The 22,483-nt window shown below is 46.7% G+C and overlaps 1 protein-coding gene across 7 annotated transcripts in view; it reads right to left on the bottom strand.

The window, feature by feature from the left end:
* TBC1D14 (TBC1 domain family member 14) overlaps window positions 1–22,483 on the bottom strand; it is a 106,632-nt gene that overhangs the window by 14,735 nt on the left and 69,414 nt on the right. For 6 of the 7 annotated variants that reach the window (XM_041751840.1, XM_041751841.1, XM_041751839.1 and 3 more), the window contains 8 exons: window positions 16,049–16,167; window positions 13,794–13,876; window positions 12,356–12,473; window positions 10,218–10,324; window positions 5,842–5,922; window positions 4,851–4,945; window positions 2,373–2,444; window positions 1,552–1,680 (listed from right to left, as the gene is read on the bottom strand). In XM_041751840.1, coding sequence (XP_041607774.1) covers window positions 1,552–1,680; window positions 2,373–2,444; window positions 4,851–4,945; window positions 5,842–5,922; window positions 10,218–10,324; window positions 12,356–12,473; window positions 13,794–13,876; window positions 16,049–16,167 — 804 coding nt within the window. The remainder of the gene's footprint in view (window positions 1–1,551; window positions 1,681–2,372; window positions 2,445–4,850; window positions 4,946–5,841; window positions 5,923–10,217; window positions 10,325–12,355; window positions 12,474–13,793; window positions 13,877–16,048; window positions 16,168–22,483) is intronic. The other variant, XM_041751837.1, reaches the window with a different exon arrangement.

The raw sequence follows: 22,483 nt of genomic DNA, 5'->3' as shown, positions 1-22,483 counted from the left end.
TGGCTGAGTAATATTCCATTGGATATACACACATTTTCTTCATCCATTCATCAGCTGATGGGCCCTTGGGCTGCTTCCATCATTTAGCAATTATTGATAATAATGCTATAAATATCAGGTGCATATGCCTTTTGAATTAGTACTTTCCCATTCTTTGGGTAAATATCCAGTGGTGTGATTACTGGATCATATGGTAGTTCTACTTTTAGTACCTTGAGGAAACTCCATACTGTTTTCCAGAGTGGCTGCACCAGCTTGCATTCCCACCAGTAGTGTAAAAGGGTTCCCTTTCTTCCTACATCCTCACCAACACCTGTTGTTTCTGCTGCCAGATTTTAAAGAACCATCTGCCTCCCCCTAAACCCCCATTTTAAAATGTTTTCATTTTCACCATGAAAGATAATTTTAAATTATAACAGTTATAAATAATTATGTAACAACCATCTTTGTGCATTATGCTTTGTCCATACTTGTGACTTTCTTAGAACTGATTCGCACAAGCAGAATTGAATACTCGTGCCATTTACCACTGATACTTAAAACCAAATTGTCTTCCAAAAGGCCTCTGCTAATTTATATTTCCCTAACAGCCACCATTTTCACAGCACTGCTGAAATACTACTTTTTAAAAAATGTATGTACTGCCTGAGCAAGAAATACTCAAGAGTCCTTAGAATATTAAGGAAGAAATACTCCTGAGATTGTCTTAAAATACTGGTGACGGGATCCCTGGGTGGCGCAGCGGTTTAGTGCCTGCCTTTGGCCCAGGGCGCGATCCTGGAGACCCAGGATCGAATCCCACGTCGGGCTCCCGGTGCATGGAGCCTGCTTCTCCCTCTGCCTGTGTCTCTGCCTCTCTCTCTCTCTCTGTGACTATCATAAATAAATAAAAATTAAAAAAAAAAAATACTGGTGACAATTATCAGCAAATCATCAGCAAATCCAGCCAATGAGCCTGTAGAATGGGCGACCCTCCTGGGCTGGAGAAAGCCGACAGGCTTAGGAAGCAGAATGGGTTGGGCACCCAGCTCTTCTACTCAACAGTGATGTACCTTATGGGTCATGTCATTTCTGAGCCTTGGTTCTTCATCTGTGCCACAAAGAAGACCCACCTCCAGGAACAAGTCAGGGGCCTCCCAGGGCAACTCCTGTCAGCTCCTTCCTGTTCTGTGTCTACAGCACTAAACTGAACACACTGCTATCTTTGTCAGAAAAAGGAGCTGGTCCTAACCACGTCTCTTTCCCCGTAGGAGCGTACTACGTGAAGCAGAGCCCCCTTGTGACAGTGAGTGTCAACAGAGGTGGATTACACACTGTTCTGTGTAAAGCACTCCTGAGCCTCTGCCTTGACACAAAGTGTGCATATTCGGGCAGGAGACGCCCCTCCTCCCTCATTTAAAGGACGTGTTTTCAGAAATACTTCTGAAGGAAGAAGGTATTAAGAAATGGCTATTAACTGTGTGTTTGGAAAACATATTCCTTCTCCCTCTGAAAAGACAGAATAATTAGCCACTCAGGCTGTGTGGAGACAAATATGCCAGGGATACTCACAAGGCCATGGTCCACTCGGAAAAACGCCATTTGACAGGGTTTATTCAAAAGATTAGAAAAAGCAATGAAGGCATCTGCAGTATCTAGGTTCAAGATCAACACTGCCGCTATAAAGGACATGCCCTGGACCTAAAGAAGGAGAGAAGAGGGTATTAAACTCACAGTAGCCACCGCTGCCAAAAGGGCTCTTTTACGTGACTAATAAAAGTGGAACCAGAACACCCTCATGCTAGGAGGGCCCATGTAGCCAACCCCCACCCCCCACCGCCACCTGCCCATCACTGACCTGAGACCTCAGCAGCTCTGGCCTACCCTCCCTCAGACTGCTCTGCCACATGGGCCACTGTGCCTGCACTCCCTCTGCCCTGCCGCCATCCACATGGAAACCCATAAACGCATTTGGCATTTGAGAGCCTGCCCTCCAGCACAGACAGTGCCCCGCTGCTGTGGAAATGCGACTCTTACCTGATGCTTTAAATCTAAAATCATGCACACATACATCTGCTAAGCCAAAGAAACAGCAGCAGCACAGTCAATGGTTACTGCTTAAAGGCTTTTCTGATTTAATGATAAAAAAAAAATCACATGCAAGAAATGATAAAGCCAATTACAATGTGATTAATGTCACAGAGCGGCCCAATTGGCTCAATCCCTTTACAAGAAAATGGAGGCAACTCCTTTACCACTAAACTCTCCATCCCTCTCAACAACAACAAAAAAATGAAGGCACTCAGCCTGACATTGGCAGCTAAGTTGTGCTGGGCCATATTCTGACTCTTTTTAAATGGTAACATTATAAAATATTGAAAAGGTTCACTTACATAACCCACATCCGGTCGGTAACAAGTATAAGCGCCCAAAATACTGTGCAACATGTCATGATATGGACCACCCTAAAAGGATCAACACACCAAAACACGTGCGTAAGTCTGGTTAGTACTCAGAACATTTGACACTGTGCTGCTGGTCACACCAGCTGCTCATGGAGGACGAGCTGGGTGCCAAGCGTTATGCTCACAGCTCTGCGCGTGCTGCAGAGTTCAACAAGTTAACGAGCGAGAGAGGCTACAGCTCAACCTACAGGCTGCTTGGAGAAAAGCTGCTGGGTCAGGCCTGAACACCTTGCTAGGAAAACAGACTTAGCCTGGCTCCTGTTGCATAACCGTGCTTCCCCTTCGAAGTTCAACAGGCAAGCGAGCTCCCTCAGGGTTCTTAGGAGCAGGGGACCCGCTGGTCTCCCTCCAACCCCCATTATCATCTTTGTTTCTTCTATATTTTCCTGCCTGGCAGGTTTGAGAAATACCCTCGAAGTATTAAGTCCTGCTGGTGACCCTTTTAGTCTAAACACTCTCCCGGTTCTCTCATCCCTGAGGCTTTGCTAGGATTTTGGGTTTCCTACGTGCGCACAGGAGAAAGCACACGGTGTTCCCTGCCCAAGTCAGTGTCTGAAGACACTATGAAGGGACCACTGGGTCTGAATCCCACACCCCCTGCCCTACCTACCCCGAGGCTACAGTCAACTTTAGGAATAAAACGTATGAGGAGTCACTCTGCAGGTGACCGCATGTGGCTTAACCAAGAACGCCATGGCCCCTGCCATCACGTTCTGGTATATACAAGAAGTCAAGTAGAAGAAATGACAATTCTCAATCAGAGGGACAGAAGGAGGAGAGCCCCAACAGTAAGGTAAAAAAGATGGCATCCAGTGCCAAGAGGGTAGGAGAAGGGGGGGCGGGTAGGGAGCTCTCTGGCAGCGCCAAATGCCCGCCTGAACACTACTGCTGACCATCACTGAGAAAAACAAGAGCACTACACTGAACTTTACTTAAAGGTATAAGCTTTATTTATTTATTTATTTATTTATTTATTTATTTATTTATATTTTTTTATGACAGTCACACACGGGGGGAGAGAGAGAAAGAGAGAGAGGCATAGACACAGGCAGAGGGAGAAGCAGGCTCCATGCACCGGGAGCCCGACGTGGGATTCGATCCCAGGTCTCCAGGATCGCGCCCTGGGCCAAAGGCAGGCGCCAAACCGCTGCGCCACCCAGGGATCCCTGATGCTTTGGTTCTAATCCACCTTCTGCCTGGGATGTCTTTCCCATCGTCTGGCCAGACTGTCATTCAAACCTAGTCCAAGCACAGCCTGAGGGCCCGTTCCTCAGCAACCCCATTCCCAACACCCCCCATCCTCATGCCAGACTCCCAGCAGAGCGACCTTAGGTCTTCTGTGCTGAGGCACACCCATGTTTCTGTAGAGCCCACGTGTGTCTAACGTCTATATCTGCATGCCTAGCTCAGTCCAGGTGGGTAGTGAATTGTGTTCTGGTTCATTCACTATCCTTCACTGGGTATGCAGGGTGTGTGTGGCGTGATATCAGAAACATGGGCCTGACAGTCAGTTCGGGGATTCCAAGGTTGCTCAGCAGGTGCTGAGGCAAGCACATGCAGGTGGCTGGGGCTGGGTGCGGAGGCTGGCATAGCTATCCGCGAAAGACAGGAATGGGAGCCAAGTAAGGGCAGTAGGAACGGAGCAAGGACAGAGTCAAGGATATTTCAGAAGCAGAACTGGCAAAAAAAAACCGTTACAGAATGAACACAGGAGGGGTCAAATGAGACCCCCAGGGAAATGTCTGCTGTCAGAAGAGGTCTTCACAATGCCTCTGTTCCAATGACTCCAGAATCCACTGCCGGCAGCCCTGAGCCCTACCTGTGCTGACTCAGAGGTCCATGAGAGAGCTCACGTTTCTCTTTACTGCCCTCCAAAAGAGAATTCTCCATTCTGTCTCCCACAGCTGGTTTCTGCACCCAGAGGTGCCACCACTTCCTGGGGTCATCTGCTCAGAAGCCCACCCTTACTACAACCATAACTTCCAAGGACTTCCTCGCACTCCTGCCCGCACCCCAGGCCCCAGGGCATGGGATCATCTTCTGAGGGAGTGCTACTGTGGGCAGCCCTGAAAATGAAGTAGTGTCCAGGGAAGCTCTGTCAGATGGAGTAGCACACAGGGCCCTTCTTGGACCAGACCTACCCCAGCTCAGGTATGTACACTGTACAAGGAGCCCAGACTGCCTTTAAAAAGCAGAATCATGGTCATACTAAATGTTTGTTGGGAAGGACTAGTTACCCTCCTCTGTAAAAGTCTAAATATGATGACATGAGACTGCTCTCCCCCAACTCCACCCCCTTCCCCAAAACCCCTGGTACTTTTCAAACTTGATTACAAGTTAAGTGCGGTTCAGCATCTATGATGTTTAGACAAAACATACTTAAAGCAACAAATTAGCACCACCTACTTGCTGGAAAATGCAGAGATTAGGAAACGTTCTAGAAATGTCCAGTTTAATAAGCTCCAAGCTGGCTTCTCTGTCTGCTGCTGAAAACCCAGCATCTATCAAAACATGAAGAACATTGACACCTCTCAGGGGCAAGCACGTGCAATGATTACAAGGCTCAGAAGTGTTACAGGGAAGAACACAGGAAATGGTTCTGCACGAAGACAGAGGCCTGCCCATAGCAGGAGTCAACATGGTCCACCATGGGCTTCCAGCAGTTTGTGGGGTTCCTTACTGAAGAGCAAAATCTCAGAGCACCAGCGGATGCTAGATCATCATTAGGGATTTCCCAGAGTCTGAAATCAAACCTGGTACCAACAACAGTCAGCGGAAGTTAAGGACAAATAGGGAAATATACACAAAACACGTCTCCATCTGCTCTAAAGCATCACCCGCGTGGACTGAGAGGTATGGCAGGTACTGCAGGGGAACACTCCTGCATGCTATTTCTGATAAATATTTACAAATAACTGGTGCTGTATTTTTTGAATTCCAGTATTACATAGGCAGTATTTTTAAAAAGATCAGTAAAAAAGATGCTACTTAACCAGAAGTGATCACTCCTGAGCATCACGGGGAATTCTAAAAGCAGCATCTAGCAACTGTGCAGTGTTCCTGTCTCTCTGGAGTCGTTCCCATGCTCCTGTGTGAGCCAACACTTGACCAGTCCTAGGGGCCAGGCTGCTAAAATCATGTGAATAGTAAAACCACACTGGTTACCACTGGCTCTCCTAGATGGCTGCACACAAACACGTCTCAAACTGATCTTTCTCGTAAGCTTTTTCTTCAACTTGTTCACTCTAAAAAATCCCTTTTCCCATGAAACTTTTTAATAAAATTCCACCAACCACTATTTCAGCTAAGGAAACTTTGTTACGTAATAAATAACAACACACATGACTGACCACAGTAGCCGATGGGGTTTAGTAGATGGTGTTAGTATCATGTATACCTTCATTCTCTGCTTCAGAGCCTCCAGCACTAAAGGACCGCCACCTCTCCTTGGCTCGGGCAAGACAGATGTCAAAGAGTTCTGGAAGAAAAGCCTCAGGGTAAGTATCATGTGCACATGGGAGTATGTTTCCTCAAAAGAACCAGAGAGCACACTACCACCTCATTCAAATACTCACAGTTCAACCCTAGACTGAACACTTATTAGGCCACATAAACAATTCCCCCCAACGCGGCCTCAAGGTATAACTGCTGCCTAAAGACATCACCACAGACTAAGAAATAATTCACAAGATATTATCCCAATGCTGTGTATTTACTTAAATTTCACAACCTGCCCATACAACGCTTCTGTTCTGACTTGTTTTGGAGTTTATCGCCTCTACTAGACTGTGAGCTCCTCAGGGGTGAGTCCAGACTCACATCTGGACTCACATCTGTGTCCAGAGAAGATGGTGCTGGGACTGATACAGATCAATATAATGAATGAATATCTGACTGATGGAGGAAAGCCGAGACCAGCAGGAACTCATCTTGTTTCAGATAAAGACAAGATGAAACTGCTACCCGGTGGCCCAGCCTTCCTAATCTTGCTCCCTGAAGTGGGTAGGGGTCAAGCACAATGGGCAGAGGCTTCAAAACATTAGGGTCTTGCTGGCAGCAAATCACCAGGATGAGTCCCCATAAGGCTCCAGATCTCCTCCAAACTTACAACTTCCTCCTTCAGTAAGTCTTCTCCTTGAGCAGCTTAGGACCAGTGATATAGTGTCTCCAGCTCACAGATCTTGCTCTTACAGACACAGCCCTCCGTAGGTATATCCACACCCCATTCTCGAAGGAAGCAGAGAGGACTGTACTCTCAGAGACCTCCCAGTCCCGGGCCCCTCGTCCATGTCCATATTGCTGACGAACACCAATGGATTGCTGAGAGTTATAATTATAGCCACCCAGAGAATTTCTGTCATTACTTTTGGAGAAAAAAAGCAGAGCACCTCTGCCTTCCTGACCACGCATCCTGTCTTATTAAAATATAAGCCCAGTTGTAGTAACAGTATTGTGATCCAACAAGTAAAATCTTGATTGATGACCTTTTTCCGGCCTTGTTAAGAATCTGACTCAACACGCTAGTCGCCAGGGCAAAAGAGGGTACGACTATGAAATGTAACTCACAGGAAGACATAGACATGGCCAACAAGCACATGAGAAAATGCTCCACATCACTGGCCATCAGGGAAATACAAATCAAAACCACAATGAGATACCACCTCACACCAGTGAGAATGGGGAAAATTAACAAGGCAGGAAACCACAAATGTTGGAGAGGATGCGGAGAAAAGGGAACCCTCTTACACTGTTGGTGGGAATGTGAACTGGTGCAGCCACTCTGGAAAACTGTGTGGAGGTTCCTCAAAGAGTTAAAAATAGATCTGCCCTACAACCCAGCAATTGCACTGCTGGGGATTTACCCCAAAGATACAGATGCAGTGAAACGCCAGGACACCTGCACCCCGATGTTTATAGCAGCAATGTCCACAATAGCCAAACTGTGGAAGGAGCCTCAGGGTCCATCGAAAGATGAATGGATAAAAAAGATGCAGTTTATGTATACAATGGAATATTACTCAGCCATTAGAAACGACAAATACCCACCATTTGCTTCAACATGGATGGTACTGGAGGGTATTATGCTGAGTGAAATAAGTCAATCGGAGAAGGACAAACATTATATGGTCTCATTCATTTGGGGAATATAAATAATAGTGAAAGGGAATAAAGGGGAAAAGAGAAAAAATAAGTGGGAAATATCAGAAAGGGAGACAAAACATGGAAGACTCCTAACTCTGGGAAACGAACTAGGGGTGGTGGAAGGGGAGGAGGGCGGGGGGTGGGGGTGACTGGGTGATGGGCACTGAGGTGGGCACTTGACAGGATGAGCACTGGGTGTTATTCTGTATGTTGGCAAATTGAACACCAATAAAAAATACATTTATTATTAAAAAAAAGAAAAAAGAAAAAAAAGAAATATAACTCATATTTATCATCACTAAACGAGAGGGTCTGGGGAACCTCCACCTGCTCTCACATTCCTGGAGGTTGGCTTGGCTTTCATCACGTTAACAGAAGATGGAAGGAAGCAATGCAGTGGCCAAGAACCACTTCCCAAAGAGGTATGTCACAGTTCAAGGACAGATGTTGGCTGCCGCAGGGCAGAATGGGTCAAAGCATCAGCATTTTAAAAGTATTTCTGTGGCTTTATTGCTGTGTTTACAGGGATGAGGGGGAGAGCAAACATACCTTCCGCCCAGACCTGACTTCAACGCACAAGGACTTGCCGAAGAGTGAAGGTTTAGTAGTAGTAGTAGTATACTGACTTCCTAGAAGTTTCCAATTTCACAACCCTTTTTTTTTTAAGATTTTATTTATTTCAGAGAAAGAGAGAGAGAATACATGAGAGAGCATAAGCAAGGGGAGCGGCAGAGGAGGAGCAGACTCCCCACTCAGCAAATAGGGCTCCATCCCAGGACCCTGAGATCATGACCCGAGCCAAACGCAGACACTTTACCGACTGAGCCACGCAGGCGCCCCACACAACCACAGCTTTAAGAGCAAATCTCCAGGGCTTCCCAAATTGGAACACTAGCTTCTGACTTAGCCAGGGGTAGAAAAAAATCCTGATTCCACCACACACTACAGTGTGGGGCATAGTCCCTAAGCTTTTCAAGATGGCTGTCAATGTTAGAGAAGATGTGTTAAAAACACAAATGTGACACCCTGCCTCAACAAATGGAATTCACTGATTATCTGTATTCTTAGACTGCCTTAAATACTCAGTAAAACTGAGATTAAAGAGAACCCAAGAAGGTAGCATGCGTTCATTCCACAAATATTTCCTGAGAGCCTGCCACATGCAGAGAGCTGTGCCAGGCACAAGTGACAGAGCAGGATAGGTGGGACCTCAGCTTCCTAAGCACCAGCTCTGGGGAGGGACAACAGACACCAGACAGCTAATCATACAAGAAAGATGCAACTTAAATAAAATGAACTAGTAACGGCATTTAGACAAACTTTCCAGATCTATAATTGATTGATTAGCTGTTTAGCCCAATCTACTCTGATATGTTTTCAGAAAAGATTCTAATTGACATAAAATCATGAGAAACACACAGCATTCTGCACTGTGTTCAGCTGACAGAGTTCAGAGAATTTTCAAGAACAAGGACTGAAATAAGTACTCAGCAATCTACAGATGACTCCCAAAATCTACAGATGATTCCTACAAGTTAAACATTACATATCATCTTCTCACACAAAGAAGTCAAAATTAGCTGGAAATGGAGCTTGGAGGAGGTCACGAGAAGCAGCAACCAGTAATCATCCACACAAGTGGCTGACAATACTCAAGACTGAGAACGCTGCCTGGACAAGCCACCATCATGGGGTACGATCAAAGTCTTGTAAAATAGAAAAAGTCACTAATAAATGATACGACCTTAGCTACATAGAGAAGATATAAATCCACCTGTTTTCCACTCGAGTGCCTTCCATGGGGTGACAAGCACTTGCTGAGCACTAACAAAAACGAGAAAGAGGCTTGTATCTTGGCAGTTGAGCCTGCCACCAGGGAGCAAAGGGAGAAGCAGCAGCCACCATTTATGAAGCACCTGATGGTACATGTCTGAGCTCCTGGCAGCCATCTCCAGGGGTGCAGCCTTGCAGGAAGCCAGGCACAGAGTGGGAAGTAAGCCCATGTGTGCAGCTACTGGAGCATAAACACTGCATGGGGCATCCAGCAGGACAAATGGCCCAAGGAAAGCTGAGTGCACATCTCATCCTCCCCTCTGGACATAAGCTACCGGAACTCAGGGACCCCAGGCCTGACATGCAGCCATCCCTCTAAGGTGCTTATATATAAGCCACCTGGAGTTAAATGCTGCAAAAAAAGCCAACAGTACCCCAAATAGGACACTTCCAGAGAAAGAAACACCCACCTCCCTTCCACTGTCATGTCCCTGTCAAGCCTTGCTTTCCACAGTACTCGGAGAAGAGATCCTGACATGACCCAGCCCACTGATGCTTTGGAATCTATATGTGCCACCCTGCCTATTCAGGGAAGAGGACAGGTAGCAGGAAGAAGGCAGGTGTTTCCTCTGAACCACGATGTAACTGAAGCATCTATGAGCAACCCCAGCCTCCCCACTGTCTCTCCCTCCTGGAGGACACAGTTGCTAGGCCTCTCAAGAGACATGGCTTCATGGCAATGGCTGCCCTTCTTCCTAACGGGGCAAAGGGGGCAGGAGAAGCCACAGGGATAGGGGTGGAAGGTAGCAGGGGGAGAGGGTATGATTCTCCAAGCCTAGGGTCATGCAAGTTACTCACCATGGGTGATGTTTAATTCGTTGCCAATGGCTAAGCTCCAGACTTTGCCTCTCACACTGGGAGGGATTCCCTGCCACCATAAATCTCGAACTTTTCTAGAGCACCACCTGGACAAAAACGGCAACAGGAATTTATGAGTTTGTTCTCAATTAAAATACATCGTCTGTATGCCTAACCCAGACCAAAAGAGTAAGAGACATACAGTCACATGTACAGCCCCCACCCTCAGCGAACTGCAGTCCAGTGTTTCAGAGGCTGGGAGATTAACGACTAGCTTCCATGGGGCAATGGCTGTGACAGGTATGCCAAGGACCCTGCATGAGCAGGGAGGGTGCCACAGCCCAAACAGGCCGGGACACTGTTCTGGAGCTGAGTTCTGAATGACCATCAGCAGTTTAAGCAGGTAAAGGATGGGAAGGGCTTTCTGAGCAGAAGAAACAGCCTGGCCTGCTACAGGAATGGCAAACAGCTGCGCACGGTGTGGGAGTGCCAGGGGGGCACTGTTGCAGAGCCACAGTGGAGGTGAGCCCCCAGAGTCGAGCAGCGGCTGCCTCACCACTGCACACAGGCCAGTCATGCAGGTAGTGAGCTGCCAAACTCTGATGGCGAGGAGACTCTGCTAACTTAAAACATTCTGAACTGCACAAAGTTGTTGAGGTCTGCTGCTACCATGGACATACACAGCCAACACACAGACAGAGGTAAAGGTGCCATGGCTCCCCTGGTGCTTCTCAACACAGCACAAGAGGAAGAGCACAGGCTAGTGCTACAGAAACCAGGTCTGCATCCTGAGTCCACCCTTACCAGTAGAATCCAGAGCAAATTACTTCTCCTCTGACCCATTAACATCCTCTCTGACCTCAAGATGCTGAAAGCCTCCCCTTGAAGGGCTGTTTTGAAGATCAAGTGGAACAGAGCACAAGACACCAAGCACAGCGCCTGGCACCCAGCAGGTGCACTAAACAACAGCTGCTGTGTAAGTGCATATATCTACATCACTTTAACCGTCAGGATAGGATGGACGGGGGCGGTGGGGGGGACGGGGGGGGCAGTTCTGCAGCCACATAGGGAGATGGCCCACAGGTTCTGAGCACCTCAACTTCGTTACTGAGTCTCATTTGAGAAAAAGTATTTCCTGACTGTGTCCAGCCTATTAAAGACACTGCCTAGAAAAGCAGGTTCTGGGATAGCTTGTTTTCCTGGTGGAGATCCTCAACAGAGCTGTCTGACCCCCATAATGAGAGTAACACCCAGGCAAGTGCCAGAAGCAAGTCCCCAATATCCTAACATACAGTTCAAATGGAAGGGACAAAAGCTGAAGGGAAACTCGCATCCAAGTTCCCCAGCAGTGCCTGCTAACAGGCTGAGGCCCAAAAGGAGCCACTGGCTTCTGCACATGGCCCTGGGACTCCCATCCACAAGTCCATTCTGAATGTGCAGGAAGAAAAGATCTATAGCTGTCCCTTGGGTGTTAAGATGACAGCAGCTGCTAGACTATGCTGGATACTGGCCACTGGAGGCTGTCATCAAAGACCTGGTCCTCATCCTCAGAGGACAACAGATTCTTGAGCAGATGGATGCAGTGTACTCAGGGGTCTTCTACAGTCACCTGGACAGGAAAGTCTTCCCCAAGGAAGACTGAGCTTTAAAGAATGAAGAGTTAGCTGGATGAGGCATTACAGGACAAGAGCACTCTAAGGAGAGGGGATGGAACATGCAAAGGTCCTGTGACTCCCTAAGAAGAGGGCTCATCGAGGAAGGAGAGCTGGAAGGTGAGCTGAGAGAGGAATGGGCAGGTTATCTCACAAAAGATCCCATCAGCTAAGCAAAGGAATTCACACTGCATACAGAGTAACAGGAACAGGAAGTCATGGACATTCTACACTGGGAGGGACACAGACCTGGGCTTCACAAGATCCCTTGGGCTACAGAGCAGAAGATAATCTAGGGGTCAGATGGGGGCTGTCACGGTCCTAGGCAAGGAACAGCAAGGCTGAGCCGAGGTAGGGAGGGAGACCCCACGCCACACAATAGTAGGAGGTAAAATCACCAAAGGCTGTGATAGAAGTTACAGTTACTCTGCCGCTGGCGATAGGTTCTAGAGGAGGCACCTAGTAGTGCCCGCCAGCACAGCTTACATTGTTTCCCAGTTAGGCAAAATCTCGTTGTTCCAGGTGAGGACGGCGTTGCCAATACTCTCCTCCAGGCGGCACCGCTCCTCCAGTTGCCTTCTTCTCCGCTGGGCCTCCTTCAGTTCTGCAAACCATGGGGCGAACAAAGGAGACAGCACCTGTTAACTGGCACCCACCACTCTCCTGCCAGGGGACTTTGCTCAGTCAAGCAGGTGAAACCACCAACAAAACAGCCCCAAAGCAGGGCCATGAAGCTTCCCTCCCAAGACCTGTTTCAGGCCTCATCAAGTTGAGAATGCTCAGGCCTTACCCACCCCTTGGTAAGCTTTCAAAGCAGAACGCACACACAGGAGAAGACACTAGTAAGAACACAGTTCAACTCTCACAAGACAGAAACCCATGAAAGTCCCCCTCCAATCAAAAACCAGAACACTGCCAGAGAACGAGACACCCCCCAGGCCCCCTGCTGATCCCCTTTCCAACAGAACCTCTAGCCTCACCTCTAGCAGCCTAGGCAGAATTCATAGTGTGTAGGGAGCAACTCTGAGAAATACCATGCATCTTAACCTAAACATATGTGGTTTGGTTTTGGGGTTTTTTTTGTTTTTTGTTTTGTTTTGTTTTTTTACTGTGGTAAAACACCCAACACAAAATGTAGCATTTTAACCATTTTAGGTGTATAATTGGAGGCATTAAGTATGTTCACATGGTTATGCAGCTGTGAGCACCATCAACCTCCAAAACTTTCTCACCTTTTCAGATTGAAGCTCCACACTAACTCCCCCTTCTGTCCTTCCCTCCCTCAATCCCTGGCAGCCACCACTCTACTTTCCATCCAGAATCGACTGTTCTGAAGCTTCCTGTACATAAAATCGTACAGTATGTGTCCTTTAGTGAGTTTATTTCACTAAGCAAATGCCCTCAAGGTTTGTCCACACTGTGGCAGGTATCCAAATGTCTTTCCTGTTTATGGCTGAATTAATGTTCGCTGTGCAGACAGGCCACTTTGTGTTTATCACGTATGCATTATAAGCATGCTGCCATCTTAGGGTTTTCAAGTCCTGCATGGGATTTTTATCAAATCCAATCACATCTTCTTGTAAATCAGGAAAGTGGAGCCCAGAGAGGGAGGAAGTTTGCTCATCACCACAAGCCAAAGCTTTCTCCAGCCCAGCACTTCTGTCCTATGGGGGTCTCTTTTTTCTTTTTTTTTTGTTAACAGGGTCTCTTTTCTTCTGTAAAATCAAAGTGTTACTGCCTTGAAGAAAGCTACCAGAAATGGACAGGAGAAACACACACTTTTGGTGGAAAATTGTAAATTTCAAATTATTAAGGCATTCACCAAAGTTCAGGATCTAGGGCTCCAGAAGGTAAAAAGAATATCTCCAGAAAGATATGAAACCCTGTGCAGTCTTACATAACCAACATGTGCAAATTCCGTTACCTCGTTTTTTGGCCTGAACCACCATCTCTTCATACTGCTGCCTGTGTTTCTGGGCTTCTTCAGCAGGCTTCGCTGGGAGATTTCTTAATAGAAAATAAAGGATTTTCACCATTATAAATATCAAATAAAGGTGTTTGAAAAACAAAACTTGAAGAATTATTCACTAAAAGAAAAAAGAAAAAAGAAAAATTCAAGATCCAAAAAACTGTATCTGTTAAGATGACCGAGACACAGCAATTTCATAAACTAAAAATATTTACTTTCGGAAGTAAAACAAGCTCATTATAAGAAAAATCTGAAGTACAAAAATTAGTAGAAAGAAAGGAACAACTGCCCATAGTTCCCCTAAATGCTTATTCTTCTGGTATTTTTTGCCCCGGTCTCTAGAGCAACTATGAGCTGACTGCAACACACTGACAGCTGTCACAGTTCCTGTGAAGGAGGGACCATAACGGCAAGTGTGGCACATACAGCCAAATGCGCTCCCGGACCAGTTTCTCAAGGGTGCGAGCTTCATAGGAGCTATTGGGTCATCTATTTCTTTTTTTTTTTTTTTTTTTTTAAGATTTTATTTATTTATTCATGAGAGACACAGAGAGAGAGAGAGAGAGGCAGAGAGAGAAGCAGGCTCCATGCAGGGAGCCCGACGTGGGACTCGATCCCAGGTCTCCAGGATCACAACCCAGGCTGAAGGCGGCGCTAAACCGCTGAGCCACTTGGGCTGCCCTCATCTATTTCTTTTACATTCCAATGTGTATCACAGTTCTGAGAATCTAAATGGGTGTAAAAACTTCGAATCCTGTGTAAAAAACTAAAATGTAGGGATGCCCAGGTGGCTCAGTGGTTGAGCATCTGCCTTTGGCTCAGGGAGTAGTCCCGGGGTCCTGGGATCGAGTCCCACATCAGGCTCCCCTTGAGGATCCGGCTTCTCCCTTTGCCTGTGTCTGTGCCTCTCTCTGTCTCTCATGAATAAATAAATAAATAAATTTAAAAAATTAAAATGTATAGGCTCTCTCAGAAATGTGCTGGTGAATCTGCTGACTCTTGTCAACTGGGTGGCAGCAAGGTCCCACTACTGTGCTCCTCACACAGAGCAGCCTGCATTCTTGGATATTCTGAACGACTGCCCGACTGCCCGCCCTGACTCCCTGCCTTTCTGCCAGAGGCTGTGGCACCTTCTTCCACAGGCCATGTTTCTGACAGTGCTAGGAAGTGGTCCTGATGGGCTCTTTCTGAGTCCCTACTCATCTTTCTAATCCTGCCCTGTAGAGACTCTCTCCTCATCTACCACATGTCCACAATTTCTAAGGAAAAGAGTTAATATCAGAAGAACCATTTCTGGGTGGCTCAGAAAGAGCCCATCAGGACCACTTCCCAGCGCTTCACAGGCAACTCTTGATTTTGGTTCAGGGTTGTGATCTTGGGATCCTAAGATTAAGCCCCACATCATGCTCCATGATTGGCACAGGTCTGCTTGGGATTGTCTCTCTCCCTCCCTCATTCAATAAATAAATAAAATCTTTAAAAAACAAAGGAAAACCCATTTCTTCTTTAGATTTCGTCAGTTTTACATTTCAGGGTGGGCAGGGACCTAAGGGACCACTGTTTTACAATCTCTCTTTCTCTGTCTTTTCAAAGAGCTGTGCGATCTTTCTACCCAAACACAATGTTCTATTTTAAAAAGAGACCAGCTGTGGCTCGTCCAGTGGAGTTGTCCCTTTACCTCACTGATGCCTCCAAACATGATCTATAAGCCAGTCATCAGAATCCACCTTGTCCACGGATGGGAACTAGAGGCACAGAGAGAAGTGGGCCTGGTACGATCACTCAGCCTATGTGCCACTGATCCCCAAACAACTGACAGACCAGTCCAGGAACTGTCCTATGATGCTGAGATGCTCTGGCAACACCCGCTTTGCAGGACACTTCCCCAGGTTTCTTGCAGTTACAAGCCAGCCCGTAGTTTATGGTGGCTACCTAAGTATTTTTAAATGCTAAACTAAAATGAAAAACCACCTGAATGGAAAACCTTGGTCAAAACTTCTACGTTACAGGGCGGTTTTGCAAATCAGTTCTTTATTATTATAGAACACACATTAACATCAGGAACAAAGAGGAACTAAGCATTTTAAGTATGTACTAGGGCTTACTCTTCCTCCCTCTGGTGATTCTAGCTCTTTTCTAACATAAAGGCAATCAGCAAATTGTACTTATCTACTAGAGCAAAAATTCGAGAGACTCTCTTTAAGACTCACGCTGGTCTGTCTTCCAGGATGAGTGCGGTGGTAGATAGTGGCTCAAAATCAAGATTCTTCCTCACATTCTGCTTTGGAGAGGGTGGCTTGCTAGGTCGTCCAGCCTTGTCTTCATATTCCTGGGACAAAGAAACAAGGGATAACTCTGGGCCTGACCAATTCTGATATTACAAAGCCCTTCTGAGTACAAAAAAGCTGTTTAGTAATTAAGTCTTTTAAGTCATTTTTGAGGATTGTGCATGGAATATATTTCCTTTTCAGAAGGAAGCACTGCCAACTAAAGGGGTAGTATAGCTCTGCGTGAGGACTACGGCCTTCTCCACTGCTGGGGGTGGGGAGGTCACTGAGGACCAGCATCGCATGGTCCCTGTGCTTCCTGTGCTTCTCCTGGGTAAGAGGTATACTTTCTGGCTTCTGGACAATGTCAACTTCTACCCATTATTGCAGGGGCCACTGGGAAGCTCAGAGCCAGCGCAATAGCCAACTCTAGCATCCATCCAACCCACTGGCTTCATCTCATATGCCCACTCCCAACTAAAATTTCAAGCCCATTTCCTTTCATCTCATGGTATCTTAACATATTTTTGTTAGCCCTTCAAATGGTTTCAGAAAGGAGGAAAAGGTTAAAAATTTTTACAGGAGATAATTAAAACTGTTTCTTTATATATGCATATGTCTCTTTTTTGTTGAAGTATAGTTGACACAATGTTACCTTGGTTTCAGGTGTACAACATAGGATTCAGCTTCTCTATAGGCTGTGCTCACCCCAAGTGCAGCTGCCACCTGCCACCTGCCACCACACAAACTATTACAGTATCCTTGACTGTGCTCCCTGTGCTCTGCCTTTTACCCTCGTGACTTCCTTATCCCCTAACAGGAAGCCTGATGTCTCCCCCCCTCCCCTTCACCCATTTAATCCATCTGCCCCCCACCCCAACCCCTGGCAACCATCAGTGTGTTCTCTGTATTCACAGGTCTGATTCTGTTTATTCACTTGTTTTATTTCTCACATTCCACACTGAGTTTAATCAGATGGTATTTGTCTTTCTCAGCCTGATTTATTTCACTTAGCTAACACACTCCAGGTCCATCCACGTTGTTGCAAATGTGGTTTAATTTTCTTAAAAGCAGAAACATAAAAAAAATTCTTTAACATCTTTTTATGAAGCCATCACTGCAAGTTGTTACATAAATATTTGTGCCTTGAGCAGCCTCACTATCATTGGGTAACTCATTTGTCCCATGGGCTGTAGCCACAAAAGCTCAGTCACACCTGGTGACCCACATTCCAAACACCCAAGCAGAAGAGTTCAAGAGAGTCCAGCAAGTTGGCACCAAAGAGTCTAGCTTCTGAAACAGCCTGTGTTGTGTGTGTGTGTGTGTGTGAACGTGCATGTGCACCCTTACCCCTCTGCCAAAAAGAAGAACCAGTATTTTCTTATTGCCCATTATAGAAGAGGCTTTCTGGACTCCCTTAAGGGAAGAAGACCATCTAATTGGCAAGACATGACAAAGGAATAGTTAACCCAAGGTTTAAATAACCATTCCAAATAACAGAAGCAATATCTTGAGTGGAAAGCAATTAATTGCTAGATGAATTAAATTGACACTAGCTGCCAATGGGGGGTGTTACTGGCTTATTTGGCAAGCAATTACTCTCTCATCCAGAGAGCCTATAGAGGCTTCTAAAAAATATAAAGGCACATTTATTTCCTCAAAATACACAGGCTGTGAACTGGGGTTCATCAAGAAGGTGGTGGGTGGGGTAGTTTCCATGCATCTGGATGTGCCAGATTAGATCCCATCGCTGTTTGCCTTGACTTAAAATGGCTCCACTAAAATACTAAAATGACTTTTACCTACCTAAAACTGAGAAAACAGACTCGCTTTTTGACTGATTCACCATCTAAGCATGCACTGTTGCAGGTACTCAGCTGTGACTTACCATGGCATCAAGCCACTAGAAGCTTCAAATCTAGCACCTGGATGTCAAAGTCTCCAATTTAATAGACAATCTACCAAAAGCCGTGGGCTGAGAAAGATGCTGAGGCATGTTGCATTTTAACAAGAATGAGTAAGGAATGACCCGTAAAGTCTACTTATCTACTGACCATGGTCTAGTGAGCTATATGCCAAGGCCAAAGATGACAAGTCCCAAGTTCAACGTCCCAGAATGTGGACACCCATTTCCATTTGCTTTTGTGTGCTTTACACATCTTGTCTCACTCTATCTCTATAACAATCTCTATAGCAAGTCTCACCCCATTCTGTAGACACGGTAACTGAGGGACAGGGTAAAGTGACATCCGCCCAAATACAGAGGCCACCTTGTCACTCCACACCAGCCCAATCTCTTTGTGAATACACTCAAACAGGTATGCAGTTTTAGAAGGAAAAGCCCTACATGGGTTAAATGTGGCCTCTAGATGGGTGTGGAGTAAATTCAGAGCCACCAAGAACCAGCTGTGACCTCCAGCAAAGCACTTACTTAGAATCCCTGAGCCTCATGTCCACGTGTGCAGAAAGGGAAGGGAAGCCATACCAACCAGAGAGGACTATCTAAGGAAAAGGGAGAGGCTTGGTGCACAGGAAGTTCTTGATAAAGCATAGCCCTGGTTGCTGAATGCCATTACCCCTAGACCTGAAAGGAGTGTATAAAGGAAAAAAAAAAAAAGAATGAAAGTAAGAAAAAAAAGAGCTCTCGGGCCAAACAATCAAGGAGCCCTGCAAAGTCTACAAACAGCCCAGATACAAAAAGGAGTAAAAAAATTTTTTTAAAGATTTTATTTATTCATGAGAGACAGAAAGAGAGAGAGAGAGAGAATGAGAGAGAGAGGCAGAGACACAGGCAGAGGGAAGAGCAGACTCCACAAAGGGAGCCTGATGTGGAACTCGATCCCGGGACTCCAGGATCACACCCTGGGCCGAAGGCAGGCGCCAAACCACTGAGCCACCCAGGGATCCCCCAAGAAGGAGTAAAATTAACCAAATGCACTGATGCATAAGCAAAAAAGTATCAGCCCTCTTCAGTTAGCAGTCAGAAGCTCTATGGAGCCAAACACTTTTATGTACGCAAGTCAGCGTAACTTCACCTTCCCGCCAACTCTCTGTCCCCATGTCACAGAGGGGAGGGTGCAGGCCCAGAGATGTCAATGACTGGCCCCACGGGGGTACGGAGGAGCTGGGATCAGAAGCCAAGAAGCCAAGAAGCTGGCTCTGCAGCCACACTTGCCAGCACTCCCTAGAATTCATGTGAGCCACTCACAGACGTGATGCAGAAGTATTTCAATCATTCACAGTCTGTCTAAAGACAGCTTTCAACCATGATAGAAACCTGCAATACTGAACTAAGGGCAGATGCAGGGCAAATACTTTTTGTCTTAAGCATGTAGAGCACTGCATGGTTTTAAAAAGAAAGGGAAAAAAAAAAAAAAAAAAAAGAGGCAGCCTGCCCTACCCATACTTGAAATCACAGGCCAAGCCTTTCCAGACTCTACACAGTATTTCAGGTATAAATGGCATTGGAAACGGTTACAGGTCTTGCTCCACATCTAGTTCTTCCAGAGGTTCACAGAGAGGAGGTGTCAACAGTTAGTTCATTTTCCCAATGCAACACACTAACATACAGACTGCTCTCTTCTGCTGCCGGACCGCCACTACCACCACCACTGCCACAGGCTGTGTGGCCAGTCCCTGAGAAGGGCCTGTCCCAGTCAGCCCCATCTTGCCACCCAGCCTCCCCACCCAGTTGAGGCTGACATCCAAGGGCAAGAACGAGCAGATAGACACACTGGTCGAGAACGCCCTGACTCCCTCAGGAACCAGTGTGATTCTGAGAGGTCCACAGGGCCTTGGCCAAGTGCCTTCTGTGCCAGGCAAATCAAACCTGGAAAACTCTGAAGCCCAAAGGACTCACCCTGATCTTCCTGAGGAGCTCTACCATTTACTTAAGAAAGCTGTTGTTGTTTGAAACCATCTTGAGAGGAACAGAAAGGACAGGATGCTAAAATTCTGACTCAGTCTGACCCAGGGACATATTTACTGGTTGGCTCAATATTCCTAAGACCAAGCGAATTCCCTCCCCCAAGTTGGAAATTTGAGTCACCCACAGCCTCTGCCCTGGTTGCATAAATTTGTCTATGCACTCAAGCAATAAAATCTTTGTTTAACCAAAAAGAAGGAGAAGGAGAAGAAGAAGTAGAAGGAGAAGGAAGAGTAGTAGTAGTAGTAGTAGTAGTAGTAGATGACGACGACGACGACACTATTCACTCTAAGGATCCTTTTGGTGCTTGGGGAGGTGAGAGGAGAGGGCAAGTAAAACATCCCTGGAGAAACAACTTTTGGCTATGAATTATCAGCATCAGGGGTGACATTAGAAGCAAAAAGAGTGAGTTCTGAGCCTGGCTTCAACCTGAGGCAAGTCCTCTTGCTCCTCACTTTTGCTTCCTCATCTCTGAAAAGGTATCAATGGTGAAGGCTCCTTGGAGTGGTGAGGGGACGCATGTTCCATGGCTGCCACTAAAGCGTGAACCCCTACTGTTGGTCAGGCCCAGCCTCCAACCAATTTACCAATACAAAGTTTCTTCTCTTCTTGGGACCTTTATAGGATCAAGTTTTGATGAGCCTGCGGGCTGCTCAGTATAAATCCACCCTTCGAATGGCTGTTACAGAGTCTAACGCCCTGCCCAGCGCCAGAAGGAATTGAGAAGAGGGTTCTTCAAAGTTCCAGTGATAAATCAGCTTAAGTGGTCATGATGTTTTCTTTAAAATCAACCAACAGGGTGCCTGGGTGGCTCAGTGATTGAGCATCTGCCTTTGGCTCAGGTCGTGATCCTGGGGTCCTGGGATCGAGTCCCACATCAGGCTCCCCACAGAGAGGCTGCTTCTCCCTCAGCCTATGTCTCTGCTGCTTTGTGTCTCTCATGAATAAATAAAATCTTTAAAAAAATAAGTAAATAAAAATAAAAAATAAAATCAAACAATTAAAAAATGCAGAGCCCACATAGTAAGGACGATACTGTCTCAGTTCTATACCTAGTTATCCTGAGTCTGGAGTCTCAAATGTCTCAGGCATGAGTGGGTTGTCAAAAAAGTTTACAAACCACTAATGTGTGAGCACAGCAGGTCACAGTCCCTGCCCTGAGTAGTTTGCCATGCATCCAGCTGGAAAGACGAGACCAGGGAGAGAAGCAAACAAAATGTGCTGCACTTTACCAGGGGCTGAGCTGTGGGTGTGGTTAGATGACCTAGCAAAGGGTCAGGAAAAAAGCCAGGACAGATGAGCAGGGCCCCAGCTCCATGCAGGAGCCATGAACCAAACAGATTTGACAGGCATGAGAAAAAAGGGAAAAGGGACCTCATAAGTGAAAGGACTTCATGTGGCCTGGTCCTTGAGGACACTCAGACCCCAGCCCTGAAGAGCTCTGGGAGGGGCAGTAAGATGCTGCAGAGCCTATGAAACCAGATAATTGTAAATGCCACAAGACAGCAAGCCCCAAGGACAGGATGCCCACAGCCAGGGGAATCAAGGAAAGCATCTCATAAAGGGTGCCATTTGAGTGGACACAGGACAGGGAAGATCTGGGCTGAAAGCCACACGGGAGAGGCACCCTGAGAGCACAAGCAGTTGCCAAGAGACACATGTGAGCAGGCTGATTTGTGGGTTAGGACGAGCATGTTACGTGGGGAGTGACACTGAGTCAAAAGTGTTTTGCTCTAGATTTTATGGTCTCAACAAGCTACCTAGAGCTGGTGGGACAAGCCCCAAGAGAGAAGAGCTGGACTCAGTGCAGAGCTGGGAAGTAGACCGTGTGAGGCGTGCTGAGCCTGCTAGATGCATCCCATGGCAGGATCCACATCCTGTGTGTGATGTGAACAGTGCTGAGGGTGAGGACAAGGGTGACAGACTCCTGAGGAAGTGTGTAACTCACCATTAAAATGGAAAAACAAAAGATGACCTCGACAATTAGTTTTAAGAGGACAAGAAAATAATAAAGCTTCTGAACGGATGAAAAGAAAATATTCCTGGTAGGACAGCAGGAGGGGTCGTCCGCGCCACCTGCAGCACTGGATGAGTGCAGCCAGCGATGGAAGCCCTGGCTGCCTGGAAATCTTCGCTAGCTGGAAAGAGAACGGGCCATCAGTCCAAACCTGTGCTTCGGTTCTTGAGTTAACTGCATACATTGCAATACCAGCCTTTTCCAGTAAGACAGTGCTAGAAGTACAAGGGCAACAAAGCGGGCGGGTCATCACACCTGGTACTCACATGACCCACATGACCCATCGTCCACGGCCCTCCAGCAGCCACACCTACACAGGCGCAGGACCCAGGCAGCACTGGGGAAGCGCCAGGATGGCAGCAGGCCAGGGTCTCAACCATCACCTCCTCAACTACCACCACCAGCAGCATGACCTTGAGCGTGTTCCTTCGCCCTT

This window comes from Vulpes lagopus, chromosome 4 (assembly GCF_018345385.1).
Source record: "Vulpes lagopus strain Blue_001 chromosome 4, ASM1834538v1, whole genome shotgun sequence".
Classification (NCBI taxonomy): Eukaryota; Metazoa; Chordata; class Mammalia; order Carnivora; family Canidae; genus Vulpes; species Vulpes lagopus.
This window is presented reverse-complemented; position numbering and strand designations above follow the sequence as displayed.